General features: G+C 45.2%; 1 protein-coding gene across 1 annotated transcript in view; it reads left to right on the top strand.

Annotated features, from left to right (window-relative positions):
• Positions 1 to 24316, top strand: part of LOC115162232 (potassium voltage-gated channel subfamily H member 5) — a 71402-nt gene extending 47086 nt beyond the window's left edge. The window contains exon 7 of the mRNA XM_029713349.1: positions 23056 to 24316. Coding sequence (XP_029569209.1) covers positions 23056 to 24066 — 1011 coding nt within the window. The 3' untranslated portion in view covers positions 24067 to 24316. The remainder of the gene's footprint in view (positions 1 to 23055) is intronic.

Below are 24316 nucleotides of genomic sequence, written 5' to 3'. Positions count from 1 at the left end.
GTCATGAGGTTTTTACAACTAAGTCTATGAATTAAAGTTTACAACGTAGGTGCACAGAAGTCGAGAGAACAGACAGTGACACATTCAATACTGCCTTTCACACTCTTGCTGCATCTAGCTTATCTAGGGTGTAATCATTAGTCCAACAAACGAGAGTTTCTATTGGACAAATTCAAATGTGTTTGTCCCTGTTTTGTTCTGTTTGCTTCCATTAAATAAATATTTTTCAACAGAATCGGCGGAATAAATACACCCCTGATCACGCGTAAACACAGTTCACTTTCATAGCAGCCATATTGTATTCCTTCTCGCATCTATGGGCTCCACTCCTCTCACCTTTTCCCTTAGCGTATGGACTTCAATGCACAACACATCAGCTGTATGTGACCAGGCTAGAGAACCTGTCCAAGATAACTATATTATAACCTCTACACACAGCTTACATCGTTGTCACCATTTTAGCTAAAGTAACATCATAGTCAACATAGCTAATAGAACTAACGCATTAGCAAACCCGCTACAATCATGTAGTAATGTTACAGTGTACAGTCAGTAAGCAGTTTAGCACTTACACCGGCAGGCCATAGTGGCAATACATTTGTAAAACCAAAAGCTTAACTTGACTTGAAAGATTTCCAGTGTTGTGTTGAATAGTTATAGCCAGCTAGCTAACATAGCATCCCTCTGTTTGAGTAAGGGTGTTTGAGTAGGCTAAACTAGCTAGCTGCATTTGCTAGCTAAGTTAGTGAATCTGAAAGTGGAAAAAACATTATGAAATCTCTCTCTCCCTCTCTCTCTCTTGCTTCTTGTTCATTTTGGAAGAAATACATTTTTTCAATCAATCAAATTCAAATGTATTTATAAAGCCCTTTCTACATCAGCCGATGTCACAAAGTGATGTACAGAAACCCAGCCTAAAACCCCAACAGCAAGCAATGCAGATGTAGAAGCACGGTGGTTGGGAAAAACTCCCTAGAAAGGCCAGAACCTAGGAAGAAACCTAGAGAGGAACCAGGCTCTGAAGGGTGGCCAGTCCTCTTCTGGCTGTGCCGGCTGGAGATTATAACAGAACATGGCCAAGAGGTTCAAATGTTCATAGATGACCGGCAGGGTCAGATAATAATAATCACAGTGGGACCATAATTTATATTTATTTACTGACCTGATTAAAAAAGAACAGAAATAAAGTGGCATTTTACCCAGTATGGTCTTGTAAATCAGTGTATACCAGTGTTTTAGCCTACGCAACGTCAATGACAACCAGCCAAGTCCAGGACAAAAAGGCTTCTCAACAGTTTTTACCCCCAAGCCATAAGACTCCTGAACAGGTAATCAAATGGCTACCCGGACTATTTGCATTGTGTGCCCCCCCCAAACCCTCTTTTTACGCTGCTGCTAGTCTCTGTTTATCATATATGCATAGTCACTTTAACAATACATTCATGTACATACTACCTCAATTGGGCCGACCAACCAGTGCTCCCGCACATTGGCTAACCGGGCTATCTGCATTGTGTCCCACCCGCCAACCGGGCTTTTACGCTACTGCTACTCTCTGTTCATCATATATGCATAGTCACTGTTCTCTGCTCATCTATCACTTCAGTGTTCATTTGCTAAATTGCAATTACTCTGCTACTATGGCCTATTTATTGCCTTACCTCCTCAAGCCATTTGCACACACTGTATATAGATTTTCTTTTTTTCTATTGTGTTATTGAATGTACGCTTGTTTATTCCATGTGTAACTCTGTATTGTTGTTTGTGTCGCACTGCTTTGCTTTATCTTGGCCAGGTCGCAGTTGTAAATGAGAACTTGTTCTCAACTAGCCTACCTGGTTAAATAAGGTGCAAAAAAAAATAAAAAATTCTAATTGACACCCTTTTAACAGTTGTTTCAATGCAGAATGATACCAAGTGGGACTATTTGTAAATCCCATCGGTGCCCTAGCACACGTATATTGCCCCGCTGGCAACAGAATCCAAACCAGTGTCATGACTCCTCAGGTACCGGCACAGACCAAAATCTGTTTTTCATGTCTAACACACTGTACCATTCTGTCTGAGGGAATAGATGCCAATAGGTCTGCCAAATCTGCTACCAATGGTGTGATTTTCACTGCATGTTTGTTTATGCCGCGAAAATCCACAGTAATGCGTCATTTTACTCCCCTTTTCACTGTCTATAAAGGGATGTTGCATTGAGCTCGTCCGTGGATCACTATGCCACGTGGATCACAATGCCAAATAATATTGGAAGGTCCTTTACCACTTATTTCCCAGCCTCCGGTTTCATAGGGTATTGCTTCATTGGTTCTCCCTTAACCACAACAAATCAAATCAAATTTTATTTGTCACATACACATGGTTAGCAGATGTTAATGCGAGTGTAGTGAAATGCTTGTGCTTCTAGTTCCGACAATGCAGTAATATCCAACGAGTAATCTAACCTAACAATTTCACAACAATTACCTTATACACACAAGTGTAAAGGAATGAATAAGAATATGTACATTAAAAAGAAGAAAAAAATATATATATATATATATGAGTGATGGTATAGAACGGCATAGGCAAGATGCAGTGGATGGTATTGAGTACAGTATATACATATGAGATGAGTAATGTAGGGTATGTAAACATTATATGAAGTGGCATTGTTTAAAGTGGCTAGTGATACATTTATTACATACATTTTTCCATTATTAAAGTGGCTGGAGTTGAGTCAGTATGCTGGCAGCAGCCACTCAATGTTAGTGATGGCTGTTTAACAGTCTGATGGCCTTGAGATAGAAGCTGTTTTTCAGTCTCTCGGTCCCTGCTTTGATACACCTGTACTGACCTCGCCTTCTGGATGATAGTGGGGTGGTTTTTGGCCTTCCTGTGACATTGGGTGGTGTAGGTGTCCTGGAGGGCAGGTAGTTTGCCCCCGGTGATGCGTTGTGCAGACCTCACTACACTCTGGAGAGCCTTCCGGTTATGGGCGGAGTAGTTGCCATACCAGGCGGTGATACAGCTCGACAGGATGCTCTCGATTGTGCATCTGTAAAGGTTTGTGAGTGTGTTTGGTGACAAGCCGAATTTCTTCAGCCTCCTGAGGTTGAAGAGACACTGCTGCGCCTTCTTCACCACGCTGTCTGTGTGGTTGGAACATTTCAGTTTGTCCGTGATGTGTACGCCGAGGAACTTCAAACAATTCTACCCGCTCCACTACTGTCCCATCGATGTGGATAGGGGGGTGCTCCCTCTGCTGTTTCCTGAAGTCCACGACCATCTCCTTTGTTTTGTTGACGTTGAGTGTGAGGTTATTTTCCTGACACCACACTCCGAGGGCCCTCACCTCCTCCCTGTAGGCCGTCTCGTCGTTGCTGGTAATCAAGCCTACCACTGTAGTGTCGTCTGCAAAATGTATGATTGAGTTGGAGGCGTGCATGGCCACGCAGTCGTGGGTGAACAGGGAGTACAGGAGAGGGCTGAGAACGCACCCTTGTGGGGCCCCAGTGTTGAGGATCAGCGGGGTGGAGGTGTTGTTACCTACCCTCACCACCTGGGGGCGGCCCGTCAGGAAGTCCAGGACCCAGTTGTACAGGGTGGGGTCGAGACCCAGTGTCTCGAACTTGATGACGAGTTTGGCTTGCAACCTTTGGTTAGATCACAATCTAACGCGTCTTTTGCCCATAGTGGATGGTCCTGAAACAACAATTGTTCAGCTTTCGCTGTTCTTACTGCCAATTTGAATTTGTTACCTTCCAAAATCCATTCTCCCGGCATCTCGCAAAGATTATCCAACCCTAAAATCGGTTCTATTCCTGTCGCCATGTAAAATGATCCTGGTATTGTTACTAGTCCGATGTTTCATGACATAGGTAATAATTCAATCGCCTTAGATTGTGCCCGTTACCCCGCTAAAAATGTGATACTTTTTCCTGTCGCAAATTTAGCCAATTTTTCATCGTAAGGAATCAGTGATATTTGAGCGCCTGTAGCTATTAGAAGGTTGTGTGAGACGTGACCTCCTACGTCTCCCTTCACATAAAAACCGTAATCTCTATGAACCACTATTGATCGAACGGAGGCCATGTACTGCTATGCAAAATGGTTGTGTCCCGCTGCCTTCAAGAGGATTTGCTGATGCTCTTTTGACAAAGACGCAAACGCTTGTATAGCAGCATTTCCTCCAAAGGCAGCAGGTTCCAGTACCACCCTACAATCCATTTTCCAATTACCCACAGCTCCACACCTAAACCAGGGCTTAGTTGACTGTCTTCCACCACATTTCCCTCTCTGTCAATTTGTCTTATTTGGGCCATTGTAACCACTGTTAACAACTCGTACAGCTGCGGAGTAAACAGAATTAGATTCTACTCTCAACGCTGCTTGCACTATTTCATCCCAGCGAGAATGCTGATCAACCACCCCTGCAATAGCCGTTTTGATAACAGGTTTCAAACCTGTCATCAAAGCTGACGTACAAATTCCTGCATTTTGATCATATCTATCCCCCATTGTCAGGTTAGTACGCAACGCATCATCCATTCGATCCACATAAGCGCGTACTCCTTCTTTCGCACCCTGAGTACAGTTATTCATTTTGCTAGCATCTGGTTGAAACAATACATTCCCAATCGTAGTTAAGAATCCTTCAATTTTATCATTTGCTGTCGCTGGGTCACAATCTTCTCATCCTGAGGACCAAGCCGAAGTTCTATATCCCGTTGCGAGTGTTGGCAACATGGCCCTTGGCAAAAGAGAGAGTACAATATGATCACAATCACCAGCATGGAACCCCAAAATTCTACCCTGTCTCCTCAAGAAACTGATAAATTCCTGTCCGTCCCTTACTGGATCTGGTGCCTCTTTCATAATACTACGCATTTCGCTCACTCTCAACGGGTGATGGTGATGCTGTATTTGTATTCATACTTGAGGTTGCGCGACATCTGGAATAGGGTCGTTCTCCCCTGGTACTATTTGTCCCGGATAATATGTAACCTGGGTTGCGTGTGTTCGTACTGGTCGCACCTCTCTATGATTTCCTGGATCATGCTGATCAACTATCCAGTCCGGAACTACTATGTCCGGACTCATAATGTGCCTGTACCCTGCCTCTCGCAACTCATATTGCTCTTTTTCCTCTTTAAGAGAGGGGTATAATGGTGACCCACCAGTTGTGACCTGTTTCACCTTATAGCATGGGGCAAACAGTGGAGGATTTGCAATTGCATATACTCCTCTACACGTATTCTGATGCTGTTGCAGCATAACCCTGAGTTGTCTTTCTCTAAATTTTGATTTAGGTTTTGACTCTTTTTTCTAGCACATTTGCCAATTCCTGTTTCTGTTTATCTAATCTATGCACATGCCCTTCGGATATTCCTAGTTTTTTATTTGGCGCCTCATTCTTGTCTACTGCCTGCTCCATTTTACCTCGCAGATCTCTATTTTTCTCTTTTTCTAGTTTTTCCACTGCTGATAAAATGCTGTGATTAGGATGCCTGCGTAATGTGGTTTGGTCCAACCAGGCAGTATTTTGACGTCCGGATGAAAGGTGTGTCCGTAGTAAACTGCCTGCTACTCAGGCTCAGAAGGTAGGATATGCATATTATTAGTAGATTTGGATAGAAAACACTCTGAAGTTTCTAAAACTGTTTGAACAATGTCTGTGAGTATAATAGAACTCATATTGCAGGGAAAACCTGAGAAAAATCCAACCAGGAAGTGGGAAATCTGAGGCTTGTAGTTTTTCAAGTGATTGTCTATCCAATATACAGTGTAAATGGGGTCATATTGCACTTCCAAAGGCTTCCACTAGATGTCAACAGTCTTTACAACGTTGCTTCTACTGTGAATGGGGAGAGAATAAGAGCTGTTGGATTCAGGTGTCTGGAAAAAGGCATGAGCTCAGTCATGCGCGTGGCCTTGGGAGCGAGCTGAGTTCCTCTTCATTCCTAAAAGACAAAGGAATTGTCCGGTTGGAATTTTATTGAAGATTTATGATAAAAACATCCTAAAGATTGGTTCTATACATCGTTTGACATGTTTCTACAAACTGTAGTATAACTTTTTTGACTTTTCGTCTGGACTTAGTAAGCGCGTGCCTTGTGCATTTGGAATAGTGAACCTAACGCGCGAACAAAATGGAGGTATTTGCACATAAAGATGAACTTTATTGAACAAAACGAACATTTATTGTGGAACTGAGATTTCTGGGAGTGCATTCCGATGAAGATCATCAAAGGTAAGTGTATATTTATAACGCTATTTCTGACTTTTGTTGACTCCACAACATGGCGGGTATCTGTATGGCTTGTTTTGGTGTCTGAGCGCTGTACTCAGATTATTGCAAGGTGTGCTTTCGCCGTGAAGCTTTTTTTAAATCTGATACAGCAGTTGCATTAAGGAGAAGTGTATCTTTAATTCTGTGCATAACACTTGTATATTTTATCAAAGTTTATGATAAGTATTTCTGTAAATTGATGTGGCTCTCTGCAAAATCACCGTAGGTTTTTGGACGCAAAACATTACTGAATGTAACGCGCCAATGTAAACTGAGATTTTTGGATATAAATATGAACTTTATCGAACAAAACATACATGTATTGTGTAACATGAAGTCCTATGAGTGCCATCTGATGAAGATCATCAAAGGTTAGTGATTCATTTTCATCTCTATTTTTGCTTTTTGTGACTCCTCTCTTTGGCTGGAAAATGGCTGTATGTTTTTTTGTGACTAGGTGCTGACCTAACATAATCGTTTGGTGTGCTTTCGCACGTTCTGGAATGGCCATTTTGAAATCGGACACTGTGGTTGGATTAATGAGAACCTTATCTTTAAAATGGTGTATAATACTTGTATGTTTGAGGAATTTTAATTATGAGATTTCTGTTGTTTGAATTTGGCGCCCTGCACTTTCACTGGCTGTTGTGAAATGGGAGGAGGTAATGGCCCCCTGTGTGCCCCCCCCCCCCAAAATTTTTTTTTATTGGGGCTGCCTCTCATGCTTCCGTCGTTGCCGTGCTAGTTCCTCGTATTGTCGCCGTTCCTCTCGCTATCTCCGCCTGCTTCCATGGCAGGGTCTTGTCCCCTGCCATTACCTCCTCCCAGGTCCAGGATGTTCTCCACTCTTTTCTCTCCCGGGCCCAGAATCCCTGCTCCTCCTGGGCACGCAGCTTGGTCCTTTGGTGGTGGGAGATTCTGTCACGGTTGTCGTAGGATGAAGGAGCGGACCAAAGCGAAGCGTGTGTATCATTCCACATTTTCTTTATTTAACTGTGAAACTATGCAATACATACAAATAAACTAATAAACAAAACAACAAACCGTGACGAAGAGGTGCAACATACACTAACTCAAAATGCAATCTCCCACAAACCCAGGTGGGAAAAACAACTAAAGTATGATCTCCAATTAGAGACAACAATGACCAGCTGCCTCTAATTGGAGATCACCCCCTCCCCCCCAAAAAAAACATAGAACTACAAAAACTAGAACATAACAACATAGAAAATCTAAACTAGGAAACCCCCTGTCACGCCCTGACCTACTCTACCATAGAAAATTACAGCTTTCTATGGTCAGGACGTGACAGATGGCTCATTCATCACAAAACCCACTGATACTGCGAACTACTTTAATTTGTTATTCATTGGCAAGATTAGCAAACTTAGGCATGTTCTGAAATTCTGAATTTACATATCCATGCATAACTGAATTCCGTAAAGTGAGTGTGGGAGAGGTAAAAAAATGTTTTTATCTATTAACAATGATAAGCCACCTGGGTCTGAAAACTTGGTTGGAAATTACTGAGGATGATAGGGGATTATATTGCCACTCTTATATTGCCACTCCTCCATCTTTTCAATATAAACCTACAGGAAATTGTGTGCCCTCAGGCCTGGAGCAAAGCAAAATTAATTCCGCTGCCCAAGAATAGCAAATCACTCTTTACTGGCGCAAACAGCAGACCAATCAGACTGTTACCAACCCTTAGTAAACTTTTGAAAAAAATGGTGTTTCACCAGTAAACAAAAAATGGTGTTTCACAGTAAACAAATTAAGAACTGACTTTCAGCACGCTTATAAGAAAGAGCACTCAACATTTACGGCACTTACACCAAATGACTGATGATTGGCTGAAAATGAATGTATAATAAGAATATTTTTGGAGCTGGTTTGTTAGACTTCAGTGCAGCTTTTGACATTACCGATCATAAACTGCTGCTGGAAAAACTCATGTTTTATGGCTTTACATCCTCTGCTATATCATGGCTCGAAAGTTGTGTGTCTAACAGAACACAGAGGGTGTTTTTTAATGGAAGCCTCTCCAACATAATCCAGGTAGAGTCGGGCATTCCCCAGGGAAGCTGTCTAGGCTTGACCTGCCACTGGCTCTGAATAAAGCCTGTGTCTATGTATGCTGATGACTCAACATTATACACTTCAACTACCACAGCGTAGTGAACCTGCCCACACCCAACCCTAACTCGCAAATATCGAAAATGTGCTATAGGCTACAGTCAAAAACATTCGACAAGGGGTGCAGGATTTTGTTTTGCATGATTTAGATATGTTTCTGCTTATAATTTCAGACATTTTGGTAGGCTATTTGTTTGTCAACTTGTCTATAATTAGATACATGTAGCTTCTCTTTTGTCATTAGAATAATGTAATAGATTGATAGAATGAATGCTTTAATCTAGTTGACATCGGCAAAGTTCTCTGTCATCTTTTGCGGAGCAAAGACGTTTAGGGACTGGGGAGAAAATACAAACGGGAAAGGTTTTCTGTGCAAAATGTCCAAATGACATCACTTTGACAGGTTGTAAGGAAAAAGAAAGCTGTGAAAACCATCCATCGTTTTTCTGATAAGATTTCAGTTCAGCTTTGATGCATATTTTGTGGTTGAAATACTATCAGCTTTTATGATGCTTTTATGTTGAAGACAGCACCTCTACAGATCATATCTAACTGAGCATTGCATTCTCTCAAGATGAAGAAAGAAATAAATCATATTTCTCCACTTCTGTTCCCAAGTCCAAATTTTGCCTACATTTGGTGTATAATTTTACTGCAAGAAATTATTAATTCTGCAGGTGTTATTAAGGCTATAGCCCTATTTGCACGGGACTAGTATTACTAGAGAATGTTAGTTGTGTATTTATTACACCATAATGTCCGTTATTCCAGGGGACAATTTTGACACCACAGTCCAAGAAGCAAGATCTGCAGGTTCTAGTTTTGTCTAATCTTGATTATTGCCCAGTCGTGTGGTCCAGTGCTGCAAGGAAAGACCCAGCTGCAGCTGGCCCAGAACAGAGCGGCATGTTTTGCTCTTCATTGTAATCAGAGGGCTGATATAAATACAATGCATGCATGTCTCTCTTGGCTAAGATTTGAGGAAAGACTGACTGCATCACTTCTTCTTATAAGCAACATTACTGTGTTGAAAATCCCAAATTGTTTGCATAGTCAACTTACACACAGCTCTGACACACACACTTATCCCACCAGACATGCCACCATGGGTCTTTTCACAGTCCCCAAATCCAGAACAAATGAAAGAAAGCGCACAGCGTATTGCATGGAACTTCCTTCCATCTCATATTGCTCAAATAAACAGCAAACCTGGTTTAAAAAAAACACAAAGCAACACATCAAGCCACAACGCCTCTCCCCTATTTGACCGAGATAGTTTGTGTGTATGCAATTATATGTATGTGTGCCTTTTAAAAAAATGGATGTCGTTCTGTCCTTGAGCTGTTATTGTCTATTGATGTTCTGTATTGTCATTCTCTATTATGTTTCATGTTTTGTGTGTACCCCAAGAAGAGTAGCTGCTACTTCTGCAACAGCAAATGGGGATTATAATAAAATATCAAATACCCCATAATGACAAAGCAAAATCAGGTTTTTAGAAATTTTTGCAAATGTAATACAAATAAAAAAACTGAAATATCATGTTTACATAAGTATTCAGACCCTTTACTCAGTACTTTGTTGAAGCACCTCTCACAGCGATTACAGCACTGAGTCTTCTTCGGTATGATGCTACAAGCTTGGCACACATGTGGGGAGTTTCTCCCATTCTTCTCTGCAGATCCTCTCAAGCTCTGTCAAGTTGGATGGGAAGCGTTGCTGCACATTTATTTTCAGGTCTCTCCAGAAATGTTTGATTGGGTTTGAGTCCGGGATCTGGCTGTGCCACTCAAGGACATTCAGAAACATGTCCATGTACTTTGCTCTGTTCATCTTTGCCTCAATCCTGACTAGTCTCCCAGTTTCCAGCACTGCTGAAAAATATCCTCACAGTATGATGCTGCCACAACCATGCTTCAATGTAGGGATGGTGCCAGGTTTCCTCCAGACATGACGCTTCTAATTCAAGCCAAATAGTTCATCTTTGTTTCACCAGACCAGAGTGCAGAGATGGTTGTCCTTCTGGAAGTTTCTCACATCTCCAAAGAGGAACTCTAGAGCTCTATCAGAGTGACCATTTGGATGTTGGTCACCGCTCTGACCAAAGCCCTTCTACCCCGTAGGCTCTGTTTGGCCGGGCGGCCAGGTCTAGGAAGAGCCCTGGTGCTTCCAAACTTCTTCCATTTTTGAATGATGGAGGCCGCTGTGTTCTTGGGGACCTTCAATGCTGGAGACATTTTTTGGTACCCTTTCCCAGATCTGTGCCTCGACAGAATCCACAATCCTGTCACAATTCTTTCGACCTCATGCCTTGGTTTTTGCTCTGACATGCACTGTCATGCACTGTCAACTGTGGGACCTTATGTATACAGGTGTGTGCCTTTCCAAATCATGTCCAATCAATTTAATTTACCACAGGTGGACTCCAATCAAGTTGTAGAAACATCAAGGATGATCAATGGAAACAGGATGCACCTGAGCTCAATTTCGAGTCTCATAAAGGGTCTGAATACTTATGCAAATAAGGTATTTGTTTTAATTTGTTTAAACATTTGCTATAAGTAAAAAAAAATACAAAGTTTTTGCTTTGTCATTATGCTGTATTGTTTGTAGATTACTGAGGAAAGGTTTTTATTTAATCCATTTTCCTTGTCCCTACACTAGCCCGCTGACCCAGCAGGGGACTTGATACAATGACATTAAGTGACGTTATGCAGCCTCTTCCAACAGAGGTGCCGGGTACAGAGGAGAAGGGGGCATGTCCTGACAGGGCTGACAGAAAGAATGTGAGGGAATAATATAATAACATACTGTATTTCCACCATGCTAAAGAGCCACATGCCTAGACTGTCAGCTACAGAGGTACCATTATTATTTTAACTAAGAATAACACTTTGGTCTTCTGGCTGAGATCCTTGTCATTACTTATGTAATTAGTGTCTAAGGAGCGCCAGGAGAGGAGACCAGGCTGGCGGCGCCAGGCAACACAGGTTGGATAATAGAGGGAGACAGAGTCAGGAGCACTGATAGATAATTTAACAGAGATCCTCCCTAAAGCCAGCTGCAGTAGAGGGCCTGACTGGCAGCACTGCAGTGTTAATGGGACACATGACAAGTGGATCGACAGATACACAGGCAGACAGGTGATTTAAAAAAAAGTAAGAATATAAAGTTTCTAAACAATTCTACATTCATGTGGATGCTACCATGATTACGGATAATCCTGAATGAATCATGAATAATGACGAGTGAGAAAGTTAGACGCACAAATATCATACCCCCCCCAAAAATGCTAACCTCCCCTGTATTGTAATGGTGAGAGGTTAGCATGTCTTGGGGGTATGATATTTGGGCGTCTGTAACTTTCTCACTCATCGTTATTCACGATTCATTCAGGATTAACTTAATCATGGTAGCAGCCACATTAATACGGATAGGAGTCCCGCTAGCTAACTTCTGGTGAAACTGGAGGGCGCGCAATTCCAATAAATGATCATAAATATTATGGATTTTAAACATTTATGTACATAGAAGTGTCTTATATCGGCTGAAAGGTTAAATTCTTGTTAACCTAACTGCACTGTCTGATTTACAGTAACTATTATAGCGAAAACATGCCATGCGATTGTTTGAGGACGGCGCCCCACATCAAAATATTTTTTTTGGTCTTCATGGCGCGCGCAAACACAAAATTACAAGACTGTGTCCCACTATTAAAACTGATATTTCTTATTATTTTTTGAAGTTACAAGCCTGAAACCTTGAACACAGACTGCTGACACCCTGTGGAAGCCATAGGAATTTCATCCAGGGAGCTAATTTTCAATATGACCTTACTCTTGCATTTCTAAGAGGATGGTCTCTCAAAAAATAAAACTTCTGGTTGGTTTTAATTTGGATCGCCTCCTACCATATCTATTGTGTTATATTCTCCTACATTATTTTAAAATGTATACAAACTTCAAACTGTTTTCTTTCCAATGGTACACATATCCAGGCTTCAGGGCCTGAGCTACAGGCAGTTTACTTTGGGCATGTCATTCAGACAGGAAGTAGAGAAAAAGGGGCCTAGCCCTAAGAAGTTGTAGAAGTGTTTATAAACATATTCTATTCTTACTTACAATAAAAGTGTAGAGTGACAGGCTTGATATAGTAATTGTGTGCTATGACTATGGGACAAAATACTTTAATATCACTTTAATACACATAAGTGTATTTGTGCCAATACCTTTGGTCCCCTAAAATGGGAGAATTGCTGTAATTTATAAACAGTTCACCCAATATGGATGAAAATACCCTCAAATTAAAGCTGACAGTCTGCACTTAGGCATTGTATCATTTAAAATCCAAAGTGCTGGAGTACAGGGCCAAAACAACAAAACATTTGTCACTGTCCCAATACTTTTGGAGTGCACTGTAAATATTTTATATTGCCCATTCACCCTCTGAATGACACACATACACAATCCATGTCTCATGGCTGAACGACGACATGAAAAACATACAGCTGGCGGGTTATACACTGTACCGGTAGGATAGAACAGCAGCCTCTGGTAAGATAAGGGGTGACGGTCTATGTATATTTGTAAACATCAGCTGGTGCACGATATCTAAGAAAGTCTCAAGGTTTTGCTCGCCTGAGGAAGAGTATCTCATGATAAGCTGTAGACCACACTATCTATCTAGAGAGTTTATCTATATTCTTCGTAGCTGTCTATTTACGACCACAAACCGATGCTGGCACAAAGACCGCACCCAATGAGCTGTATATGGCCATAAGCAAACAGGAAAGCACTTACTTTAATATAGGGAAACTTAAATCCGTTTTACATCATTTCTACCAGCATGTTAAATGTGCAACCAGAGGGAAAAAAACTCTAGACCACCTTTACTCCACACACAGTGTCACGACTTCCGCCGAAGTCGGGTCCTCTCCTTGTTCGGGCGGCGCTCGGCGTCGCCGGTCTTCTAGCCATCATTGATCCACTTTTCATTTTGTTTTTCCTCACAACTGGTTTCAATTCCCTCAATCACTTGTTGTGTATTTAACCCTCTGTTCCCCCCATGTCTTTGTGTGGGATTGTTTATTGTAAGTGCTTGTGCATGTGTTGATTGGTGCGCGACGGGTTTTTGTACCCATATCTTGTTATTTTTATGCCGTTGGTTTTGCTACTAAACTGCTCAGCCTATTACCAAGTTCTGCTCTCCTGCGTCTGACTTCCCTGCCACCGGTTACGCATCCCTTACAGAATCCCACACCAACTATATGGAGCCAGCAGGAGCAGGTGCCCCTGGAATAGAGGTGGAGGAGCGCGTCCGGGAGTATGCAGCGATGCTCCACCATCTCGGCGCCGCCATGGACCGCGTTGTCCAAACTATGGACCGCTGGGAGAGACAGGGAGTTCCTCCAGCGCCTCCACCAGCACAACCAGGGTCTCCACTACTCGCCCCCCCTTTCACCCAGTCTCAGTGGGATTCGTCTCGCCCTTCCCCAGGAGTAATACGGGACGGCTGCACGCTGCCAGGGTTTCCTGTTACAGCTCAACCTCTACCTGGCAACCGTCCACCCGGCTCCTTCAGGTCGTGAGAAGGTCTCCACCCTCGTATCGTGCCTCTCTGGGAAATCATTGGAGTAGGCCAACTCCGTGTGGGGAGAAGTGGGTGCGGCGCTGGACCATTTCGAGGATTTCACCCGCCTCTTCCGGGCATTCTTCGACCATCCACCCGAGGGTAGAGTGGCGGGTGAATGTCTCTTCCATCTGAGGCAGGGGACGAGGAGCGCCCAGGAATTCGCCATGGATTTTCGGACCCGGGATGGAAAGATAGGGCCCTGATCGACCACTATCGCTGCAGTTTGCGTGAGGACGTCCGTCGGGAGTTGGCCTGCAGGGACACCGCCCTCACTTTCGACCAGCTGGTGGACCTGTCCATTCGGCTGGATAACCTGCTGGCCACCCGCGGACGTCCAGATCGGGTTATATCGGTTCCATCCCCCAGCACCGCCACTCCGGTACCCATGGAGCTGGGAGGTGCTGTGCGTAGGGAGACTGGAGGAGGTTACGGCTCGTGCACCATCTGTGGCCGCAGAGGTCACGCTGCCGGTCTGTGCCGGGTTGGTTCCTCTGGGGATCGAGGCAGCAGGTAGGGCACTCTGGCGTCATCCCAGGTGAGCCTGCACCCTTCTCAACCAGAGCCCTCTGTTGCACACGTTTTTTTGTATGTTTCTTTCCCTGAGTTTTCCCCGCATTCCCAGCATAGGGCGCTCGTCGATTCAGGCGCGGCTGGGAATTTTATAGACAGATCGTTCGCCCTTAGTTTAGGGATCCCCATTGTTCCCGTGGCTGTGCCCTTCCCCATTCACGCCTTAGACAGTCGACCATTAGGGTCAGGGTTGATTAGGGAGGCCACCGCTCCTCTGGGTATGGTGACACAGGGGGGGTCATAAGGAGAGAATTAGTCTCTTCCTCATTGACTCTCCTACGTTTCCCGTGGTGCTAGGCCTACCCTGGTTAGCTTGTCATGACCCCACTGTTTCTTGGCAAGGTAGGGCTCTCACGGGGTGGTCGCGGGAGTGCTCGCGGAGGTGTTTAGGGGTTTCCGTGGGTGCTACTATGGTGGAAAGTCCAGACCAGGTCTCCACCGTGCGCATTCCCCCTGAATATGCTGATTTGGCTCTCGCCTTTTCCAAAAAGAAAGCGACTCAATTACCACCCCATCGACGGGGCAATTGTGCGATAAATCTCCTGGTAGACACTGCACTTCCCAGGAGTCACGTGTATCCCCTCTCACAGGCGGGGACGGCGGCTATGGAAACATATGTCTCCGAATCCCTGCGTCAGGTGTACATTCGGTCCTCCACTTCACCCGCCTCCTCGAGTTTCTTTTTTGTGAAGAAGAAGGAGAGGTCTGCGCCCGTGTATTGACTACCGAGGCCTAAATCAGATCACGGTGAGGTACAGTTACCCGCTACCTCTTATCGCCACAGCAATTGAGTCAATCCACGGGGCACGCTTCTTCACCAAACTAGATCTCAGGAGTGCTTACAACCTGGTGCGTATCCGGTAGGGAGACAAGTGGAAGATGGCGTTCAGTAAGACCTCAGGGCATGAGTACCTCGTCATGCCGTATGTATTGATGAATGCTCCATCATTCTTCCAAGCCTTTGTAGACAAGATTTTCAGGGACCTGCACGGGCAGGGTGTAGTGGTGTATATTGATGAAATTCTGATATACTCCGCTACACGTGCCGAGCATGTGTCCCTGGTGCGCAGGGTGCTAGGTCGACTGTTGGAGCATGACCTGTACGTCAAGGCTGAGAAATGCCTGTTCTTCCAGCAGTCTGTCTCCTTCCTAGGGTACCGTATTTCCACCTAGGGGGTGAAGATGGAGAGTGACCGCATTTCAGCCGACTCCCACCACGGTAAAGGAAGTGCAGCGGTTCCTAGGGTTTGCCAATTACTATCGGAGGTTTATCTGGGGTTTTGGTCAGGTAGCGGCTCCCATTACCTTACTGCTGAAGGGGGGCCCAGTACGTTTGCAGTGGTCGGCTGAGGCAGACAGGGCTTTTGGTCACCTTTGGGCTCTGTTTACCTCGGCTCCCGTGCTGGCCCATTCGGATCCCTCTTTGGCGTTCATAGTGGAGGTGGACGCGTCCGAGGCTGGGATAGGAGCCGTGCTCTCTCAGCGCTCGGGTACTCCACCGAAGCTCCGCCCTTGTGCCTTCTTTTCGAAGAAGCTCAGCTCGGCGGAGCGAAACTATGACGTGGGGGACTGGGAGCTATTGGCTGTCGTCAAGTCTCTGAAGGCTTGGAGACATTGGCTTGAGGGGGCTAAACACCCTTTTCTCATCTGGACTGACCACCGCAATCTGGAGTACATCCGGGCAGCGAGGCGACTGAACCCTCGCCAGGCAAGGTGGGCCATGTTTTTCACCCGTTTTGTTTTTTCCCTTTCCAACAGACCAGGTTCCCAAAACGTGAAAGCAAACGCACTGTACCGACTGTATGACACAGAGGAGCGGCCCATAGATCCAACTCCCATACTCCCGGCATCCTGCCTGGTGGCGCCGGTGGTGTGGGAGCTGGGCGCAGACATTGAGCGGGCGTTACGTGCAGAGCCCACTCCCCTTCAGTGTCCCGCTGGGCGACTGTACGTTCCGTCTGCTGTCCGTGACCGGTTGATCTATTGGGCCCACACGTCACCCTCCTCTGGTCATCCTGGGATCGGTCGGACAGTGCGCTGTTTGGTTGGGAAGTATTGGTGGCCTACCTTGGCCAAGGATGTGAGGGCCGAGATGGCTCAGAACTCACTCCGCCACTCCTCCACTAACCTCTCTCCCTTCCAGTGCGTACTGGGGTACCAGCCGGTTCTGGCGCCTTGGCATCAGAGTCAGACCTAGGCTCCTGCGGTGGACGACTCGTTCTGGCGTGCAGAGGAGACATGGGACGCCGCCCATGTTCACCTCCAGCGGGCCGTGCTGCGCCAGAAAGCCAGCGCAGACCGTCACCGCAGTGAGGCCCCTGTGTTCGCACCGGGGGACCGGGTCTGGCTTTCAACCCGGAACCTGCCCCTCCGCCTGCCCTGCCGGAAGCTGGGTCCGTGGTTTGTGGGGCCATTTAAAGTCCTGAGGAGAGTGAACGAGGTTTGTTATAGGTTACAGCTTCCCCCGATTACTGTATTAACCGCTCGTTCCATGTGTCTCTCCTCAGGCCGTTGGTGGTTGGCCCGCTCCAGGAGTTTGAGGTGCGGGAGGTTCCTCCGCCCCCTCTGGACATCGAGGGGGCCCCGGCATACTCCGTTCGCTCTATCCTGGATTCGAGGCATCGGGCGAGGGGCCTTCAGTACCTCGTGGAGTGGGAGGGGTATGGTCCGGAGGAGAGGGGCTGGGTTCCGGTAGAGGGCGTGTTGGACCCTTCAATGCTGCGGGAGTTCCACTGTCTCCGTCCGGATCGCCCTGCGCCTCGCCCTCCGGGTCGTCCATGAGGCCGGCGTCGGCTGTCACGACTTCCGCCGAAGTCGGGTCCTCTCCTTGTTCGGGCAGTGCTCGGCGTCGCCGGTCTTCTAGCCATCATCGATCCACTTTTCATTTTCCATGTGTTTTGTCTTGTTTTTCCTCACACCTGGTTTCAATTCCCTCAATCACTTGTTGTGTATTTAACCCCCATGTCTTTGTGTGGAATTGTTTATTGTAAGTGCTTGTGCACGTGTCGATTGGTGCGCAAAGTGTTTTTGTACCCATATCTTGTTATTTTTATGCCATTGGTTTTGCTATTAAACTGCTCCGGCTATTACCAAGTTCTGCTCTCCTGCGTCTGACTTCCCTGCCACCGGTTACGCACCCCTTACACACAAAGACACATACAAAGCTCTCTCTCGCCCTCCATTTGTAAAATCTGACAATAATTCTATCCTCCTGATTCCTTTTTACCAGCAAAAATTAAAGCAGGACGCACCAGTGACTCGTCAATAAAAAAATTGTTTTATATGAAGCAGATGCTGAGCTACAGGACTGTTTTGCTAGCACCAACTGGAATATGTTCCGGGATTCTTCCGATGGCATTGAGGAGTACACCATATCAGCACTGTTGCCAACTCCTCAGTAAGGAAAGTAGCTATTGGCTGTCCTAAAAGTTGCTAAATGATGTCATCACCTAATTTGCATAATTGGTCATGTGCATGTAATTGTGATGGACGCTGTAGGAGAGAGGAATAATGTCGTGGGAGAGACAAAAAGTGAGTAAAAAACACCCTAAATATGTTTAGAACTACAAATGAGCAAGCTGCAGAGAGTGGCACCCACAGCGAATAAGAACCAGATATTTGAGGCCATACTCCTCCTTCAGCACTTTATGGACCCCATTGTTAATCCCCGTCATAACAGAGGCATTGTCAGTCCCTATCCCCAGGAGTTTCTCTTTTTTAAGACAACACTTCGAGGAAAGAGCACGGGCTATAGATTTGGCATCTCCTCCCTCCAACTCAACAAGCCCCAGATATGTTGATACAATTGTCTGCTTGGCGTCACTAAAGTACCTTATCTAGGGTGACCATACAACCTCTTTTTCCCGGACATGTCCTCTTTTTGGACCTAAATAAATGCGTCCGGCCGGGATTTCTAAATCGCCCAAAATGCCTGGGATTCGGCTTTTGCTTTCTACAGTCGCCATTCATTGTGTGCGTTTTTGGGGTTTTGCATTGCTTTGACCTTTCTCTTTAGGTCCCGCCTTCTCACATGGGTCATGTAGGCCTACGCAAACATTGGTCAAACTGCATTTCAATCATTACCCTCACCATGGCAACAGCGAAGAGACAGAGCAGCAGCTTGCTTGTCAACAGTGGCACATGGCTCCAGAACAGCTACAAATGCCCAAACGCAAATGTAAATTCAGACGATTTACAGAGAAAATTCTCGTGTTTTCGTCTTGGTCGTACGTGTCAGTGTCAAATAAAGGTGCTAGCGACCTAGAAGCCCACATAAGCTCTGCAAAACACAAAATTGCAGCTAAAGGAGAGAGTTCGTCAGGTAAATAAACTGACTATTTTGTGAGAGCAGGTAAAACAGAAGATGCTGTTACTGCTGCGGAGGGAGTTTTTGCATTCCACAACACGAAGCATCACAATAGCTACAGATCAATGGACTGCACGTCTGCCTTGTTAAAAACGGCATTCCCTGATTCCGAGACTGCGCAAACATTTTCAAGCGCTCGTACTAAGACCGAAGAAATTGTTAACGCTGTGATAGCACCACATTCTGTCGACATAGCTCAGAAAGCACTAGAAGACATACCTCACTGTGGTGTTTCTACTGATGGGAGCAATCACGGTGCTATGAAAATATTCCCTCTGCTTATTCAGTATTTTGATTGTTAGAATGGTGGCGTGCAAAGTAAATTAGTCGAAGTTAAAAACACTCCAAATGAAACAGCTGATACGATCGCGCAATACATCAAAGAAACACTGGAAAATAATGGGATTTTTTCCAAATGTATTGCATTTACAGGTGACAATTGCAATACAATGTTTGGGGGAATCTGGCGTGATGAAGAAGGAAAGAATGTTTTTGCAAACTTAAAGAAGTCATTGCAGAACAAGTATTTAATCGGTGTGGGCTGCCCAGCACACGTCTTGAACAATTGTGTTCATTACGGGGCAGACACACTAGATGTCGATATTGAGAACATCATCTTCAAAATATGTCAATACTTTAACATCTACACTGTGCGCACAGAGAATCTGAAGGAGTACTGTGAATTTTTTTATGTTGAATACAGAAGTCTCCTTTCTCACAGCAAGACGTGATGGCTGTCATTATTCCCAGGTATTGAGAGGCTGCTACAGATGTTTCCAGCCTTGAAAGCATTCTTTTTTTCACAGGAAAAAACACCCTCCTTGATCAAGAAGTTTTTTTGAAGATGAGTTCAGTGAAATTTACCTCTGGCACATGCACTCACTCATGTGTGTGTTTCATTCACACATTCAGGAGATGGAAAGGGAGAGTAATTCAATTGTGGAAGTGAAGAACCTTTTGAACAAAGTCCACACCAAGCTTCTTGAACGCAAGACCAATAACTTCATGTCCCTTAAAGTTAAGGGACTATTGGCACAAAAGCACAAGGATGGACTTGGTAAGAATTGTGACCATTTCAGTGCTCAAGTACAGGGTCTGTACAGTTCATGCCTGGAGTATCTGGAGAAATGCATGGCACCCATGGAGGAGTTCTCCTTTTTCATGTGGATGGATCTGAGTGAGACACCTGACTGAAATGACATAGAAGCCTGTATAAAACACCTGGGAGAAAAGGGGGTGCCAATTGATGATGCAGAGTGCTTTGATCAGGTCACCAACCTGAAGAAATTCACAGAAAGGTGTAACAGGGATGAAGAGTTCAGTAATCTGCAAGCACACAATAGGACCAAATATTTTGAAAGGTCCAAAAGCATAGATTTTCATTCAGAGCTACTGAAGATTGCAGTTTTTCTTTGCTATTCCTTCTCACAATGCAAATGTAAAGAGTTTTTTCACTGATGCAAAGCCAGTGGATAAAGGAAAGGAATCACTTGTCTGTTGAGTCACTGAAGGGGCTTCTGTGTACACAATACAACTTTAAAAACATGTCTTGCAAAGACTTTCATGCCTACTTGATTGGTAATAAAGGACTGTTGGGAAAGATTCGATCTTCGGGAAAGTATCAGGAGGACTGACATTATTTTTGACTGAAATAGGAGATTTTTTAAAACTGTTTTCTACATTTTATTTTAACCTATGGCCATTTATTTTAACCTATGGCTAAACTATTTTTTTTGTTTTTTTTTGTTATTATTCTATTGTTGAGGGCCAACAGTTGAATGGAAAGGATGTATTACTTTATGTATTAAAGTTCAATAACATAGTTGCATGGTTGTGAACGCATTTGTATTTACCGCCCACTGTGTCCGTCTGCCTCCCGCTCCCACTGTCCTCTTTTTTGAAAACTAAAATATGGTCACCCTAACCTTATCACAACCCCCAGGTACTTAGAAACACTTACATCCGTGGACTCATCGAGGAGGAGGCTGAAACGCTGGTCACCCACATCTGCGACCCACTTCAGAAAGTATGGTACTAGAACACCATTAATAATTTCTGTGCACTTTGTCCTGTGCATTTTGAAGTGGGTAGCAGCAGTGGAGTCTGAGAAAGAAGCTCTACATGCTTTTCCGTTGTGATTACATGCCAGCATGGAACAGTGTTTAGCGATAGCGAATGCCATGGTAACCTCAGCCTTTTTTGCAGTCCATATTTTTAACCATAAATGGCAGCTTGTTTAGGGTGGAACTGTTATAAGGCTTTGCCTTTTGAGTCTGTTTTTGAGTTGTCATGTGTTGTTTTACATCACTAAGTTTGGCGTAGAAATCAGCCGTACAATACAGGCAGTATGCCCGTGTATCATCTCCAATAAACGGCTTCAACCAGTCTTTGAATTCAGGGTTTGATTCCCACTCCTTTCTGTATTTTTGAGTGTACAGTTTAGACTGAGACATGATGAGCTAGCCAGCTAGATGTTTAGCTTATGTCACAGAGAGGCGCACACACACAGTGGACAAGGTGAGTAAGTGACTGAGGCTGTGGGAGTCAAATGCAGTGATTTATTTTTGTGCCTTGATTTATTTTAGACCAAACCTTTACATTTACATCCCGCCCTGAATGTAAACCAGGGCGGGATCAGCCAGCGGCGGCTTCCCACATACGCGATTCATTTGCATTCTGGACGCGGAGGGGTGAACATCTTCTGCTCTGACTGCACCGCCTGTGAGTGCTTTGGGATGGGGGTGGCTCGTTGAGAAGAGTAAGAATGATACGTGCTTTCATGCCAGAGTCTCCAATAACACCGGAACAAGTCGCTAGATTTGTCGCTAGTCGATTTTTTGAAAATGTGTCGCTAGAGGGGTCTGAATACTCGCTTAATACAGCGACAGAGCCGCTAAATTGGCAACACTGCACATCAGTCACTGGCTTCATCAATAAGTGCATCAATGAAGTCGTCCCAACAGTGACAAGCCTCAACTAATACCTGGCATGTCCAACGTCATCTGAAAGCGACGTATGTTTGTTGTTGAGCGATGAATGAGAGAACTCGGTTCATTGTTTTTGTAAAATTGACAGTTTTTTTATATACTTTTATTTTGGATCCTGCGGCTCTGTTGGGCTTAGTTGCTGTAAGCGCTGCTGTCTGTCCCGGGATCCCTCCAGATTCTGCAGAGGGGGAGAGACATGGAAGTCCAGCTAGCCTAGCTGGCTCGGCGGTCTCAAATGGAGGTCGCTATTGAACGTTTCCAGCGCTGCAGGAGCTGTGTTTACTTTGCTTTGTTCCAAGACCATGTGGACCACGTTGACTTTCAATATAGCAACTACTTGCTTGCGGAGGACTACATGGGCGAAGTGGCTACTCTTAGCAAGCAAGTAGCAAACCTACACTAGCTACTTGGGAATCCACACTCACCTACTTTTTATTTTTCTTCCACCCCAGTAGCCGGACGCCGCTCTGGTCTGGTGGAAGTGTCGCCGCCGTGTCGGCTCTCCGACTGGCCGGTTCTCAGCAGGTTTCAACCCCGAAGGCGTCTCCGCCTTCCCTGGAGAACGGACCTGTTCTCGACCCAAAAGGGTCTGATCCTTAATAACCATACCTACATGTACATATTACCTCAACTATCCGATTCCCCTGCACATTGACTCTGTACCAGTACCCCCTGTATATAGCCTCGCTATTTTTATTTTTACTGCTGCTCTGTAATTATTTGTTACTTTTATTATTATTATTATTTTGTTATATTTTTCTTAAAACTGCATTGTTGTTTAAGGACTCAGTAAGCATTTCACTGTAAGGTCTACACCTGTTGTATTCGGCGCATGTGACAAATACGATTTGATTTAATTTGAATTGTCTCAAGGCTTCAAAATCGTTTTTTGACCTGTCTCCTCCCCTTCATCTACACTGATTGAAGTGGATTTAACAAGTCATAACATTTACCTGTTCAGTCTGAGTCATGGAAAGAGCAGGTGTTCTTAATGTTTTGTACACTCAGTGTGTATTGTATTAAAATGATAAAGAATAAATGTTTGTATGAAATGATTAATTTGGTACCGTTGTGTGTCCCTGTAGGTGATTTTCCGTAAGATCAGTGACATGAAGGAGGAGGAGGAGCGCCAGCGCCAGCGGAACCAGGGTGCGTCCTCTCAGCTTGGCCTGGAGAAGAACCAGGTCCAAGTGGAACACCACCTGCACCCCATCCACCACAGCCTGCAGCTTTCCCACTCCAGGCTGCAGCACTCCCTGCCCCTCAACATCCAGCTACCTGGGCCCCATTCCTCCCTACAGGGGCTCCAGAATGGGGCTCCCCTTCTGGGTTGCAGCAGCAGTGTGCTCACTGTGTCCCAGGTCACGCCCAGGTCATGCCCTCCTGCTGCCAGGGGCTGGGGGTGCATCAAAAACTTGACTGCCCCACCTCCAGAGGTCTACGCTGGTGCGGGCCCTAAACAGAACAACAGAGAAGTTCTGGAGCTTCAGCCCAGCTCTGTCGTGGGGGAGCCACCTCTGGTCCACCTCAAGGTGAGCAGCAGCCCTGCTCTGGTGAAGCCTCCTGCTGCCAGGGGCTGGGGGCGCATCAAAAGCTTGACTCCCCCACCTTCAGAGGTCGGGAAGGTGGGACTGAACAATGTAGCTAAAGCCGTCTCCGAGGAGATGCTCTTTCAGGAGGGCAGGGGTCAGGAGGCTGGGCTTAGAGGAGGAGAGGAGGAGGACAACCACCTCCGTAAGACAGACTCCTGCGACAGCAGCACCACTAAGAGTGAGCTGCGTATAGACGGGGCCGGGGAGGTTCGGGTTCACCTCCAGCAGAGACCCCTGCCACACCCGTTCGGCCCCATCCCAGAGCAAGCCCTACAGGCTGTGCTGCAGGAGACCCAGTTAGAGCTCCGGGGGGACCTCCAGACTCTGGGGGGCCAGCTAAGGGCCCTGGAGACACAGGTGGCTCAGATCCTCAAACTGCTGACCTCTACAAAGAGGAGGATGTCTCTACCTCTGGCCGCCACCCCCAAAACCAAACGTCAGGACGTCTCCGCTGTCTCCAGACCCGTTTCTCCTGACTCAGTGGACGACGATGGACACATCTGAAGAGGATATAACACCACTGTTCCACATACCTTAATATTTGCAAACAAACTTTTAACTAATGTCAATCATTATTCCTTTCTTGATTGTAAATACTTCTCTATTCATGTCTAGCTGGATTCTGGCTTGTCAAAGAAACTATAACTATTTACTTCTTGCCTGTGTATGATGCATTTGACTGCATGCAAATGTATTTAAAAAGAACCAATATTTTATTGATCTACTCTGTATATAAATATGTTTTAAGTATTGA

The sequence above is a fragment of the Salmo trutta genome, chromosome 25 (genome assembly GCF_901001165.1).
Source record: "Salmo trutta chromosome 25, fSalTru1.1, whole genome shotgun sequence".
Taxonomy (NCBI): Eukaryota; Metazoa; Chordata; class Actinopteri; order Salmoniformes; family Salmonidae; genus Salmo; species Salmo trutta.
The sequence above is the reverse complement of the archived record's forward strand: the minus strand, read 5'-3'. Positions and strand labels throughout refer to the sequence as shown.